General features: G+C 36.7%; 1 protein-coding gene across 8 annotated transcripts in view; it reads right to left on the bottom strand.

The window, feature by feature from the left end:
• The window catches only part of PALLD (palladin, cytoskeletal associated protein), a 524,810-nt gene that overhangs the window by 36,973 nt on the left and 472,399 nt on the right, over positions 1-15,438 (bottom strand). For 7 of the 8 annotated variants that reach the window (XM_039326459.1, XM_039326458.1, XM_039326461.1 and 4 more), the window contains 7 exons: positions 15,023-15,158; positions 11,283-11,384; positions 9,347-9,397; positions 8,574-8,795; positions 2,784-2,933; positions 1,484-1,578; positions 81-213 (listed from right to left, as the gene is read on the bottom strand). In XM_039326459.1, the coding sequence (XP_039182393.1) occupies positions 81-213; positions 1,484-1,578; positions 2,784-2,933; positions 8,574-8,795; positions 9,347-9,397; positions 11,283-11,384; positions 15,023-15,158 (889 nt within the window). The remainder of the gene's footprint in view (positions 1-80; positions 214-1,483; positions 1,579-2,783; positions 2,934-8,573; positions 8,796-9,346; positions 9,398-11,282; positions 11,385-15,022; positions 15,159-15,438) is intronic. The other variant, XM_039326460.1, reaches the window with a different exon arrangement.

The following is a 15,438-nucleotide window of genomic DNA, read 5'->3' as shown; positions in this document are numbered from 1 at the left end:
TCTGGCTTCAGTTGTGGTCATAAATCAAGGACTACCTGTAACCTATATATTCAATATTAAAAATAAAATTTTAAATGTACCTTGCAATCCATTCTACAAAGTTTTCCTTCTTGAACTATCAAATCTCCTGGAGCCTGCAGGAAATGTGGTCGGAAGAAGCGTTCCTGGATTGGTTCATTTTCATCTCCGCTATCCCTTGATCGAGACCGTGGTCTATAGATAATATGTAAATCACCCCAGATTAACCTAGTATATTTCCAAATGTACTCACACTGATGTAGCTCAAACAGATATTACTGCAGATTTAGTTAACTCTTTTAATGAAAACTGTTCATGGTTACTGTTACTTATCTCCAAGTCTTCTCCATTTCTCCTTCTCAAATAATCATCTCTGCATTTCACTCCCATATCATTATAAAAATGGTTGCAAAGGCAACACAAATTGCTTTCTAAGTTCAAGCATATTATGAAAAGATATTTTTATCCACTCCAATTTAATTTACTTCATAGATAGACAAGCAAAACTATAATACTTTATTTAATGAATTGCAATCTGCCAAGAGCTGCTTCATAATTTACAAATCAACTATCAGTATATTCCTTGTTGAGATTTTGCATCTTTTTTGGGTCTGCACTCTAAACATCTTCACATCAATAACAGAATAACAAAATGCATTACAGTAGTCCAGGAGACAGACTGAGAAAAGAAATTGCTAACTAAAAGTCCTAAATATTTGTTTTGCTTGTTATTTTTATTGACGGTGCAATTAAAAGCTTAATTATTAAAAGTAACAATCTCATATAAATATTAAAAATATTGTAAGAACTAAAACATTACATAGCTCAGTTCAGTTTCAACAAATTTTCAATTATGTAATGCAATATTTCTCACTGAATTTTTCCTGCAATCTAAATTTTGTATAATTTTTCATCTCCAAAAATGGATTCAGTTTGAAAAGTCAACTTTTAAAGCATCAGATAAGTACAGAGATCCAGCTAATTATGTATGTCCTCAGTCAGTAATACTATTAAATAAGTAATAATGATAAAAAATATTTATACAAATAGTCCTTAACTTAAAAGAATTTATTTAGTAATCATTCAAAGTTTCAATGGCATTGAAAAAAGTAACTTATGACTGTTTTTCACACTTACAACTGTTGCAACATCACTATAATCACATGATCAAAATTCAGATGCTTGGCAATTGACTCATATATATGACAGTTGCAATGTCCTGGGGTCATCTGATCACCTTTTGTGACCCTCTGACAAGCAAAGTCAATGGGGAAGCGAGATTCACTTAACAACCATGTTACTAACTTAACACCGCACTGATTCACTTAACAAATGTGGCAAGGAAGAGTGTAAAGTGGGGCAAAACTGAAGAAATTTTGGACTCAATTATGATCGTAAGTCAAGGACTACCTATATTAATATTAGAACCATAAACTTTTCCTAAGTTCATAATTAACTATAATACCTTCTGACATGAGGCTGGCTAGGAGGTGTCCGGGGGCAGCGTCCTCTCTGATTGACCGCTTGGACCATCAATCGTCCTGTACAGCTTATTCTCCCCTAGCATTTGAAATTAAAAAGAGAAAAAATATATAAATGTAGAGCAGTTTTACTGAATAGCCTTCTTTTAACAATAAGTCTTCTAATAGTCCTTTAGGTTGTTACTTACAGACTTCTACAAAGCATTAAAAACATTTTTTTGGGGTTTGTAGTGTAATCAGATCTTTCACAAGAACTGTTGCAAGCCCAACAAGAAAGGAGGTGGTCAGTGAATACTCAGAAACTTAGAAATACAAACAGCTGTCTAACTACAAAACAGAGCACAGGATATGCAGCAATGACCTATGACAACTCCTGACCTTTGAGTATGACAGCCTCGATTAAATTCTTTTTCTATCATAGCTGCAACCTAATTAATCTGTTCCCTCATTTTAGCTCTCAGACCAAATTTACCGAATAGCAACTATTGTTCCTTTTCTCACTCTTAGATTTTCTTGCAATTACTGTACCAAAATTTAGCTAAATAACCACTAGATGGCATGACACAGACAATTCTAACATAGATAAATAGATCATATCTATATACTAACATGCAGTTTTATAGTCAGAATATCTAGCTACAGAAACAGCCCAGTCAGTTCCTGCTCAGTTGCTTGCCTTCAAAGATGCCAGCAACAGTTGCTGGTAAAACATTACGAAATCTGTTGTCTGCACCACAGTCAGCTCAACAAAGACCAACACATACTGGCTGTTGGTATATTGTGCTTCTTCTGTTGGTATATTGTGTGAGGGGAGGGGAGGGGAGGAGAGGGGAGAGGAGAGAAAGGACTCACCAGGGCATAAGGACATGTGATAGGTTTTACTATGAGAGAATATGAATAAAATGAACTCTGCCATTAGGGATGGGGAGGAATCTGGTTTTTCCTCATAATATATAGTTCTACTCAGACATAATCAGAAGTAGAAGTGTACTGAATGATCAGTGGTTAGCCCAACCACAGAGGCACATCAGACTGCAAATGTAGCTTGTTTACCTAGTAATATCTATATAAGGACAATTGCTTAAAGAAACATTTTTGAATCATTCCCCAATAGCTCTGTATTCTCAACTTGGCATTATGAGTGTGAGATGAGTTGAGAAGGATTAAGTATTACTTGCCCTAAAATGACATCATTTCTCAATTAAATATTTAGTTCAGATTGTGAATGTAAACAAACATCTGTGCCCAGGAGCATACTGATTCTACAGCTAAGGCTTGACTTACCTGTGGATTGGCAGCCATTATAGTATAATTCCCATCATCATCGAGGGTAGAGGCAGTGGTATGGAGAGAGCAGGTCCCATCAGGTTCTCTTTGCATCCGGTAGTGCTCATTCCTTTTAGAGATTTGCTTTCCATCTTTGAACCAATAGATCTACAGTGGGGCAAAAAAAAGTATTTAGTCAGCCACCAATTGTGCAAGTTCTCCCACTTAAAAAGATGAGAGAGGCCTGTAATTGTCATCATAGGTAGACCTCGACTATGAGAGACAAAATGAGAAAACAAATCCAGCAATCACATTGTCTGATTTGGAAAGAATTTATTTGCAAATTATGGTGGAAAATAAGTATTTTGGTTACCTACAAACAAGCAAGATTTCTGGCTCTCACAGACCTGTAGCTTCTTTTTTAAGAGGCTCCTCTGTCCTCCACTCATTACCTGTATTAATGGCACCTGTTTGAACTTGTTATCAGTATAAAAGACACCTGTCCACAACCTCAAACAGTCACACTCCAAACTCCACTATGGTGAAGACCAAAGAGCTGTCGAAGGACACCAGAAACAAAATTGTAGACCTGCACCAGGCTGGGAAGACTGAATCTGCAATAGGCAAGCAGCTTGGTGTGAAGAAATCAACTGTGGGAGCAATAATTAGAAAATGGAAGACGTACAAGACCACTGATAATCTCCCTCAATCTGGGGCTCCACGCAAGATCTCACCCCGTGGGGTCAACATGATCACAAGAACAGTGAGCAAAAATCCCAGAACCACATGGGGGGACCTAGTGAATGACCTGCAGAGAGCTGGGACCAACGTAACAAGGACAACCATCAGTAACACACTACGCCGCCAGGGACTCAGATCCTGCAGTGCCAGACGTGTCCCCCTGCTTAAGCCAGTACATGTCCAGGCCCGTCTGAAGTTTGCTAGAGAGCATTTGGATGATCCAGAAGAGGATTGGGAGAATGTCCTATGGTCAGATGAAACCAAAGTAGAACTGTTTGGTAGAAACACAACTCATCGTGTTTGGAGGAGAGAGAATGCTGAGTTGCATCCAAAGAACACCATACCTACTGTGAAGCATGGGGGTGGCAACATCATGCTTTGGGGCTGTTTCTCTGCAAAGGGACCAGGACGACTGATCCATGTACAGGAAAGAATGAATGGGGCCATGTTTTGTGAGATTTTGAGTGCAAACCTCCTTCCATCAGCAAGGGCACTGAAGATGAAACATGGCTGGATCTTTCAGCATGACAATGATCCCAAACATACCGCCCGGGCAACGAAGGAGTGGCTTCGTAAGAAGCATTTCAAGGTCCTGGAGTGGCCTAGCCAGTCTCCAGATCTCAACCCCATAGAAAACTTTTGGAGGGAGTTGAAAGTCCGTGTTGCCCAGCGACAGCCCCAAAACATCACTGCTCTAGAGTGGTGGGCATGGAGGAATGGGCCAACATACCAGCAACAGTGTGTGCCAACCTTGTGAAGACTTACAGAAAACGTTTGACCTCTGTCATTGCCAACAAAGGATATATAACGAAGTATTGAGATGAACTTTTGATATTGACCAAATACTTATTTTCCACCATAATTTGCAAATAAATTCTTTCCAAATCAGACAATGTGATTGTCTGGATTTGTTTTCTCATTTTGTCACTCATAGTTGAGGTCTACCTATGATGACAATTACAGGCCTCTCTCATCTTTTTAAGTGGGAGAACTTGCACAATTGGTGGCTGACTAAATACTTTTTTGCCCCACTGTATATTGAGAGAAATAAAACCCAAAACACAAATGCTGATCTCAGAAAATAAATAAATAAAAAGGATCTAGAATAAATTCTTGTCTTTCCTTCTGTTGCAGACTTAGGACAAATTACTGAAAAATAAACAGCTATTTCACTTCATTGGATTAACAACGAGTGGTGTATGTATTCGTGTTTGAAGTAAAATTCCAGATTGAGATGGTATAAGATGGTGGAGAAATTAGTTCTCTTGTTACTACTGCATTACAATTTCCACTTTCTCTCATCATTGCCCAAAAAGTAAATATTGATACTTTTTCTATGTACATTTTTTCTCATAACATTTACCGTATATTCCGGCGTATAAGACGACTTTTGAGAGCGATGAAACAGCCTCCGAACTCGGGGGTCGTCTTATACGCCGAGTCATAACGTTTATTTATTTATTTATTATTTCCGGCGTATAAGATGACGTTCTAGGCATGCGACTCGGTGTTGATCATCTTATATGCTGGAAATTACGTCATTTCCGGCGTATAAGATGATCGACACCGAGTCGCATGCCTAGAAAGTCATCTTATACGCCGGAAATAACGTTATAAACTACGTTTATTTCCGGCATATAAGATGACTTTCTAGGCATGCGACTCGGTGTCGATCATCTTATACGCCGGAAATGACGTTATTTCCGGCGTATAAGATGATCGACACCGAGTCGCATGCCTAGAAAGTCATCTTATACGACGGAAATGACGTCATTTCCGGCGTATAAGATGATCGACGCCGAGTCGCATGCCTAGAAAGTCGTCTTATATGCGACTCGGCGTCGATCGTCTTGCGACCCGGCATCGAACTCGGGGGTCGTCTTATACGCCGGGTCGCCTAATACACCGGCATATACGGTATACATTATACTGCTAGTCATGCCACCAACATAATGTCCAATTAAGCTTCAATCAGAAATCATACCAGTCAATAAATATTTAGGCTTGAACAATTAATGAAAGTTTTTTTTATTATCCTACTCTACCATGGTTTCTCTACCAGATATTGTCACCCAGGTTTTTTTCTTAGGTCACTTTTTTCAGTGCCATTGTAACTTTGAACTGTCACTAAATGTTATAAGTTGAGAACTATCTGTACGTTCAGTACTGGGTTATTTATCATAGGTATTAGGAACCAAAATAAAGTTTTCTATTGTTCCAGATATCTGTGGTCCCCAGTTGTAGAAACTGAACTGACCTGGTGATTACCTACACCATTAATTCTTTCTCTGAATGAATAAATGAGGGTATCCTCATCACTGGCTGTGTCAGATGCTGGTAGACAAAGCGATAATGCAGGAAAAACTCACAGGAAGATCCTTAATTTGGGGGGACTTGAATGAAAGTTGCCATCAAAAGCCTTTTGAAGAACTGGCACAGGAGGAATGATTAAGAGACTGCCAATTTTCATGACAACTGCAAACAGTTTTAATGCAGTCAATCACTTTGAAAGCAGCATCATTGTATCATTTTCATTTCCAAGGAAAAATAAAAAGCAGAATGATCCTAAACTGTTATATGCTACAACAAGTTCTTCATTTTTCTGATGGTTGACCACCAGCTATTTATTTCAATGCATGGCATAAAGCTATCATTAAATTTTAACAATACCTAGTAAAGGAGGAATACAGACCAAGTTTCACACTTCCATATAAGGTTACCAGATACTGACAAGAACTGAGTTACTGCAAAGATAATGTTTTTCTGGTTCGTCTCTTACTAATTTTATGTGCTGGATTGCAAAATACTGACACTGCCAACAAGGCTTAATACAGCAATGTGATGACAGTTTTTATGTTTCAAATAAAAAGTTGTGCTATTGTTTGTAAAGCCTAATCTTAGCAAAGGCTTAGCAGCAAAAATAAGTTTGAACTTCCACACTACGCAGATTTCCTAGTATTACCTCATAAATGTTGGTCTTGTAAGAGCTAGTAATTATTTTATCATACACTTCTTTCATTACAGAATCTGGAAATTTGTCAAGAATTAAGCAAGTTAAGATACATAAAGGAGTTTATGCCTGGTGTCCTAGATTAACATGACTGAATGTGGTATTTTACTGTTAATTCAGTTATAAAGCAATTAATATATCATTCCTTCCTCTTGCCCCACAAGAATATTCTATATGTAGTTAAATGTTTTCCCTTTAGGAATTACAATTATTTCATGTGACTGCATGTTGCCTTTGTCAAGTTAAACATCTTTTTTTTTTTAATCAACCACATGCAGTTTAAATTTGGGGGAGTAAAAAGATTATCAATATAAAATGCAGGAAACTAAATGTCAGAATCTCAAAATTTTGAAGTTTACCTTTAAGGCAGTTTCCTTCTGCATATATTATCCTCAGATATATTTTAATGCCAGACTTAATGGAAAGGATCCTTTTGTTCACTGATATCTAGTAAAAACATCAGCTAATACACATATACACATATATACATTTATGTTCCATTTTATAATTAGGAATTTACCAATAATAACAAAGATGACATAATTTCAAATATCACAGTACTGAAAAAATTTCTCCTCCTTTCAGACTCCTAAAGAAGACCCCAAAGTCCCTTAGAATTCATGTATCATTTAGAACACGAAATACATGTTCTTTCATGAATGCATATTTATGAGAAATAAGTTTTGTACTGGTTGTTCACATCTTAGAATCTGGGAGGAAAATGCAACAACAAGCAAAAATGCTATCCACTAGATCAATGTTTCTCAACCTTGGCAACTTTAAATCATGTGGACTTTAATTCCCAGAATTCCTTAGCAAAGCTGGCTGGGGAATTCTGGGAATTGAAGTCCACATGACTTAACATTGCCAAGGCTGAGAAAGACTGCACTAGATCACTATGAGCACTACTGTACCAAAACACTATGTTGCAGTATAACCTCAGGCTTCTAATAAAATAAAGTAATTACAGGAAACAAGTTAAATTAAGCATAGTGGGGTTGCTTAACATGCATTTCAAATATAATGATGTTCAGTTACACATTCTGAGATGCATTCCTATATAAAATTGCAATGCCTTGTGATCTCACAACAACCCTATGGCAACACGTAGCACTACTCCTAATTTCAGCAGCTTTTTCCAGGCATTCAGTCCAGTGCACTTCAGAGCTGTGGGATCTATACTGGCATCCTGATGCTTGGCAGAGAGAGAAAACGTGGCAGAGAATAATGGCATATTGAGGCAAAGCAGTTATTAGAATGGGTAGCTCTGTCTACCCTCCACTCTAGCTCCATTAAGTCCAACAAAATGTCATCTCAAAAAGAATGCTAGAATTTATAAAATTCACTTATCTGGGATTAAGAAATACCAAGACTATAAACATATAGAGGAGGGTTTGCTGCTCTTTGAGGACAAGCACCAATGAACTTGTTAGGAAAAACATGATGTATTGCTGAATTATAGCTTTGGCATGCTTCTTTATTAGTTGTGCTGGCTTTGGGCTGTTGGCATTAATATTTCAAGCCATCAGGGAAGCCTCAGGTTTTTAATTCCTGTTCTGTCTCAGCCAATGAGATCATGAATTGAAGTTCGGAAAATACTAAATTGGTTTGCTTTTGCTACATGTGTTACAAAGCATGTCTGAACTGATGCCATGTCAAGTGTGTTGTAGACTAGAACAGAAGCATTGTATTGTTTACATGTTTATTATTAAGAAAAATACCCGTTAGGTTATTAGTTCTAACCAGCAGAACTGAGAACCATATGCTGGGAAAGTTCCAAAGATCATCCACAAAGATCTACTAGACCTTCCAGTTCACTGAACACTTAAGAAAAACCTGAAAGCATATAGACTGGAATACAACATTCCCATCATTTATGGTGTTTATACTATACAACAGTTTTGATATGAGTTGAAAAATTCCATGTATTCAAAACTTGTGTGAATTTGTCACATTTTAAGGAAATTAGAAAAGCCCAAAGAATACATTTTTCTGAATCTCTATGAAAGATTCCTTTGATGTTTTGTGTGAACTATCCAAAACATTTTTTCCCTTACCTTTGGGTTTGGATTTCCAGACACTTTGCATATAAAAGTGACTGGCATTCCTTCAAATATTTTGTAGTGTTTGAGTTTTGTCACAAAATATGGGGCCAGGCTGCCATCAAGAATATCTTTCCCATGCTCCACTTCATCATCAGACTCTTCTACTGGAGTTCTCTCCAATCTAAATTCAATTTCACTGATCAGTCTCTGCTCAAAACTGGAGACTTTGTATTCCTATAAATAACAGAAAACTCAAGTTAATTAGGTCTTTAAGGTCATTTTATCAGGCAGGTTATTTAATGAGATTATAATTATTTCAATTTTCCAGGTTTTATTTAAAAATGTAGATATACAGGTCTGCACATTTTAAATAATATTCTGTGAAGCAAAACAAAATGAATATATTAGTTGAGCAATGGACATATATAATAGGATATATGAGTTAGATCACAATGTTTCTGTTTTAAGGACTGGAAATATTGAAATAACTCCTTAGATTACATTTAAGTAGAATGCAAAATGATCCATTTGATCATTTTAAATATTGAACATATTTTGAATGGAATCCCATTCTGTTTATGGGATTTAGAGAACCGTACTCCCTAAAAATGATCTGAAGTGGACGTGTTTACTACATAGTAAAGAGTAGCTTTAAATCTCAGTGTTAGTGAATTATGCAAAGGAAAGGAAGCAAATATTAAATTCTGCAAACAGCATTGCAATGTCAAAAGAGGAAGTAGCAAGAGGTCAACAGACAGTAAAGCAAGAAAAAAGGAAAGTGGAACCTTTTGCACAGCCTCATGAGTCACTATAGAAGCATCAACAGAATCAGTTCCCTGTAAAAGCAGAAAAAATATGGACACTAAAAGAACTGTAAGAGAACTTTGCAATAATCTCAGACAAATTGTTCCCCAGGATTGATTATAAATGATGGTGGCCACTCATTTCATTAAAGTGTAGAAATGTTTCTTGCTCTTCTGTACTAAAAAAAGTTGTCTCGATATGCAGACTATATTTGATGTTGAAATGGAATGAAAAAGCAGGAGAAAAGAAATGAAAATTGAAAGAAAACTTAAAATTGTTATTTCATGTGATCAGCTAAAGAAGCACTATATTCTGCATTACAATTGCCTGCAATCATGCAAGAGTTTGAACAAAATCATCTTGATTTTATTTTCTGTTCAAGCCAAATGCAGATTCCATATTTTTCTAGTTGTAAAAATAATCAAATATTTGGCTATGCAGTTATAAATGTCTTGGCCTGCAACAATTCCAACAGCAAAACAATCTGGCTTCCCCATAAAACCTTCCATTTCTGCTTCAAATTAACCTACATCCACATTTCCTCCATTACTTCATACTTTATGGCTATTTACATCTACCTACTATACAACTAAAACACTTACTGTCTTTTTAGAAAAATGCCACAGAAAGGACCTAAGATATTCCTTCCCATGTAGACAAATCATGAAAGGATAGCCTCGGAGCAAATGTGGAATCTTTCAGTGCACTTTGAAGACCTGAATCCAACACAAGGAATGTTGACTGTCTACCCATAAAAAAGGCCATTAGTAACTGAAGATGGCCAATTTATATCTAATATAATAGTATCCCTTGTTCATTCCCTAGTCTCTGACATATGGACAGTTCATCTTCAGGCCAATGGTAGAAAGAGGAACTTGCAGACGTGAAAAGCATCATACAGTACTAAAAAAACATGATTATTAGCAATTCTTTATTTCAAAACTCTTACATTAATATACCATTTGGTTGTCATGACAAAAAACACAGGGCAAGTTAATATAGCATTTTAATCAAATTTATGGTTTTATTGTTGATTGTTTTGTGATTTGGCACAGCTTCAAGTATAGCTATCCATGTTTCATTAAATATGTTTTCCAAATTCAGGATGCACTCTTTATTTGATCAAAACAAGATGCAAAACATAGGCATAAGCAAATATAAAAGAAGACACAACTATGTTCTTAGGATAATTTTCATCAAAAAGAGCCTGTTTCTGTTTTGGACAACATATTTCAATCTACACAAACTCAGTTTGGGTGGGTTATAGCACATCACTTACTGAAGACCTATTGGGCATTCAACATTTAGCTATAAGCATAACTAGGCCAATGTTTCCCTCTCTAAGGCTGTAGTGTTATTAAAAAGCAGAATCAAGGTATAATAAAGCCCATACACACAAAAAATGTGTGTAGATTTGATATCATGATACTGTGAAATTTACCTATAACTGGTACACCAAATAACTTTGATCAAAGGATTAAATTCTGAAGACTGAATTCATTTAGACGGAATCCAAAATTTCTTGCAATTCAACTTCATTTAGGTAGCTAGGCTTGGCGGAAAAGAAATATGAAGCTGGCCTATAAATATACAATGTCAGTATGAATCTCTTTAAGAAAACAAACATTGGCCTGCATAATTAAGCAATAATATGAAGAGGGTGTTAATTGATGTGTGAATTTAACTGTTATGGTTTAGGGTTTTTTTACATGAACCACCTTAGATTAGCTTGTTCGGGTCATTGTTTAATAATACCAGATTACATGCTGGTCAAAGACCGTAAAAAAGTTTATCAACCTACCTGGATTAAAAATTATGTTCAAAAGCAGGCAATGTTGTCATCACTCATAAAAAAAAACCTATTTTAACAAGAAAATTGCTATTTTATTTTGTGAGTAGAAAGATAAATTGCAGTACCTGTTCTGCAAGTTCCTCTTCTGGTTCTTGAATACTGAAGACTGTTGCAGCATTGTCAGCCCCCAACAATCGACGAGCCATCTTTTCCTCATACGTTAACTTCTAAATCAGAAGAATGAGACATTTGCATCTTCTACCAATAAATACATGAACAATGTTCTCCAAATTTCAACTCATACTTCAAAGTAATTAAACATTTCTATCAGAGGTAGACAAAATTTTACTAGTCATGAGCCAGTCAATATTTTTGGAGGTTGCCAAAGGTCATAATAGGCAGAATGATGATATAAAGTGGGTGGGATAAAATTATAAATGGCATGGGACTAGCATCTCCATAACTTCTTTGAAGGGGGGGGGAGCTGTTGTTATTTTTGGACTTCCAATACAGTTTTTGTGAGTTTCATGAGTTTCGTGAGTTTCAAATAGCTGGAAACAGTGCCATCAATTTTTACCAGTTACAATAGAGATCTGGGGACAAAAAGGAGATTCTAGAGCTGCCATGTTTATACAATGTTTCTTGGAAATCTGCCAGGTTTTTTTCTGGAATAAAGATAGGAGGCAGAGTTTATTCTTATAGCCCAGAGAAAATAGTAAATCCATTTACACCAAATCAGTGCCCATTCAATGACTCCAGAGCTATCTGTACAATTAAAACCCATGTTGGCAATTCACAGACTCCACAAGCTCCTTTTGCTAGAGAAGGGTTCTCTGTCTGAGGAATGAAACCTATCAAACCTGTCTAAGCTTAGACAAAGAAGCTGATTTGTTATAACAACCTTCTTTAACCTGGCAATATCCGGGGCTGGCTTTGGCCATTCTGCCTGGAAATTCAAGACATCTAGAGGATTACAAGTTGGGGCAGGCTGTATTGCAGGCTTTGTCTATGCCGGTTTAGAATCATGACAGTTGTAATCCGCAGATCTGAACAAATTGTATTGTTCCAGACCCTGCAATGAAGTCTTATTTTGTTGCTTTATATTTGCTTTATATATTTATAGTTTATATATATATTGAAGAGATTTGTATTCTGCCTCCTCGCTACAAAATAAAGAGCTGTGGTGGCGCAGTGGTTAGAGCACAGTATTACAGGTTAATTCTGCTGACTACCGTCTGCCAGCAGTTCAGCAGTTCAAGTCTCACCGGCTCAAGGCTGACTCAGCTTTCCCTCCTTCTGAGGTGGGTAAAATGAGGACCCTGATTGTTGGGGGCAATATGCTGACTATGTAAACTGCCTAGAGAGGGCTCTAATGCACTGTGAAGTGGTATATAACTCTAAGTGCTATTGCTATTGTTCAAAATAAAAACATGTCATTATCCATTTCTCCTATACCAGGTACATAAATTTTACCTTCCCCTTTAACAGCAGACTGTTGTCCATTAGCCAAGCTAACAAATGATTGCTTAACTAGTCTCAAGTTGGAAAACATTTGTGGGTCATTTGTAATATGCTGAATGACCCCACTGTCCAATAGCCAAGTGTTTTTCTCATTTAATGTCACTGCCAAGGAAAATGTCAGTTGTCTCGCTGCTCCTCTGTTTCTCCTCTCAGGGCAGCACTGAAGCAGTATTTCACCATGCAAACTTTCTCAGCCGCTCTGCCGGCACCTTGGGACGTAACAGCTCTAGGCTTGGGCTATACATTGTCATCACCCCCTCTCTGCTGCCTTTCCAGTCATTTTTGTTCCTCCTCCAGCAACCGGCCAGTCAAATAACTCATGGTTAGGTCCTTCTCCTGCATGGACTCTAAACTGGTCACCAGGACGTCCCATGAATTGTCCAATGAACTGAGCCCCACATACACCTTATGTGACTCAGTGAAAGTCATTCCTCTTTCCTCTAATTCTAGGAATGTCCTCCTCATGGACTGCAAATGCGTACACATGCTCTCTTCTGGCTTCAGCTATGCTTTATATAGCTTTCTTGTCAGTATAATGTTGCTGCTCACAGTCTCTCTCAAGTACACACTGCACAAAGCTTCCCAGCACTCCTTAGCAGACTGAAGACCCCTCACGTGTATCAGCTGGCTATCCTCCAAACTCAGGATTATGTTGGCCAATGCTTTCTCATTCTTTTTCTGATCCCCATCATCCAGGGCTGCAGATGGATCAGCAACTATCATCCACAATTCCTCCCTTCACAGGTACATCTCCATTTTCAGCCTCCAGGAGAGATAGTTTGTCTTATTCAAATGAGATACTGCAAAACCTCCTCATATTACACTGATGGAAGCCATGTTGCCTGCTTCTTTAAACCACAACAAACCACAAGCCTCAACTCCTCTTGCTCTAGGTCAAACTCTCACTGGGTTTCTCCTCACTCTGGGCCCATAACTGTCAGAGCATGCAGTCTTATTGAGTTGAGGTAACCCAGGAGTAAATACAGTAAACAATGGTTTGTAATTAAATGGTGGTTTATATTACAATATCTACAATATACTAGAAACAAAATACATGCATGTGGTGAAACAGCAAACTCCAACACACAGCAATCACAGCAGTCAAACGGATGAGAGAGGAAAAAACTTCAGTAAAAACTCCCCTTTAATACTCAGCCCTTAAAGGCACAGACACAGACTCTGCTGAGTCATTCCTAATATTGCATCATCCTATCATTGCATCGTCCATATTCCATCTTTATATAAGCTGTTTAGCTATTAATTATCCTGACAAAATATAAAACTCCAGTATAATAATTCTATATTTCTTTATATAGTATGTGCATTAATGCAAGTATACCATAGAAACAATTCCCTTGTTTAGAGATTTTTACTGACAAAGTCTAAATTTTGCAAAAGCATTGACACCAAAAGAAGAATATGGGACAGGAAGAAGCATAAGTTTTATTTTCCCTTTATAGAACTTTGAAAATATAAGATATAAATTAAAACAAGTATGAGTATTTCATACTCATCAAATCATCAATTTTTCAGATGATCAATTAACTATAGTCAACATTTACAGCTATAATTTAGAACATGAAATTCTAATTGCTGGAAGTAATTCTAGAAACTCACTCAATAGTACTTACCTGTGAATCATGCAGGGATTCCAGCCATGTCGTGGCTATATAATTTACTTACACAATTGGCATGCCTGACTCCTGCAGCCTCCATAGGTGTTAAACATATTTATTGCCTTTTTGTTGAAAGCCCATGAAGTAATCTTTCACTTTTAAGAAAGTAGGAACAGGCCTGAAACTTAAATGTTCCTTGGTATTCATTAAACTTTTTCCCACTTACTCTGCTAATTGCAAAAGTAAATTTCCTTAGTAGCCTACATCTTTATGCTGAAAAGTAATAATGTAATATAAATTGATTAAATAAAAAATGATAAATATAATGTAAGAATCTTGGGACAATATAAAAAGACAGACCAGAGCCATACTGTATTCAAAGAAACCATAAATAGACCAATCAGAGGCAACATTTACCAGATCTAGTAATTTTAAAGTTGGAAGGAAAGATTCCATTACACAAGTGAAGGAAACTTCCAAGTACAAAATAAGGATTGGGGCCCCATATATCTTACTCAATCTCAGTGCATGATGAAAAATCACAATAGAGAATATTTCAATTTGGATCTTGCAGCTCAGTTCTGTTATTTGAAAATCTGCCTCCTTCTCCTACTATAATAGAATACAGTACCATATAAAATTGAAATCCACATGAATGCAAAGTTAAATTCTCTCCAAATGTACATAAAGTAAGAAAACTGTTTAGAATATTGCTGCAAGCTACATACTGGTTGGCCGTTGTTCAAGAGATCTTCCTTGAAGCGAAGTTTTCTTTCCAGGTCCTGGATAACAGCATCTTTTGTGCCCTGAATTTCTTCATCAGATGCAATCCTGGCAGTTCTGCCTGACTTTTTTGGAAATCCCCTGCAAATAAATCACTAATAGTTTACAAACACAACAGGTCTGTATAGAGAAATTCTAAGTTTAATGAGTGCTAATGTTTTATTTTAATCAGTATTATATTTTGGCTGCTCAAGAGCAAGCTAGTCAAACTAATGCAATCAAGGTCAGAACTGAAAAATCCCAAATCATTCAAAGTGATACTATGTAAAGAACAGAAGAAACAGTAGATTATATACTATACTCAGCTTGTGTACACACAAACTGATTATAAACAATGAAATATACTGTATATATAAAATAA

This window comes from Crotalus tigris, unplaced genomic scaffold (assembly GCF_016545835.1).
Source record: "Crotalus tigris isolate CLP2741 ecotype Arizona unplaced genomic scaffold, ASM1654583v1 scf7180000024341.3516292, whole genome shotgun sequence".
In the NCBI taxonomy this organism is placed as follows: domain Eukaryota; kingdom Metazoa; phylum Chordata; class Lepidosauria; order Squamata; family Viperidae; genus Crotalus; species Crotalus tigris.
This window is presented reverse-complemented; position numbering and strand designations above follow the sequence as displayed.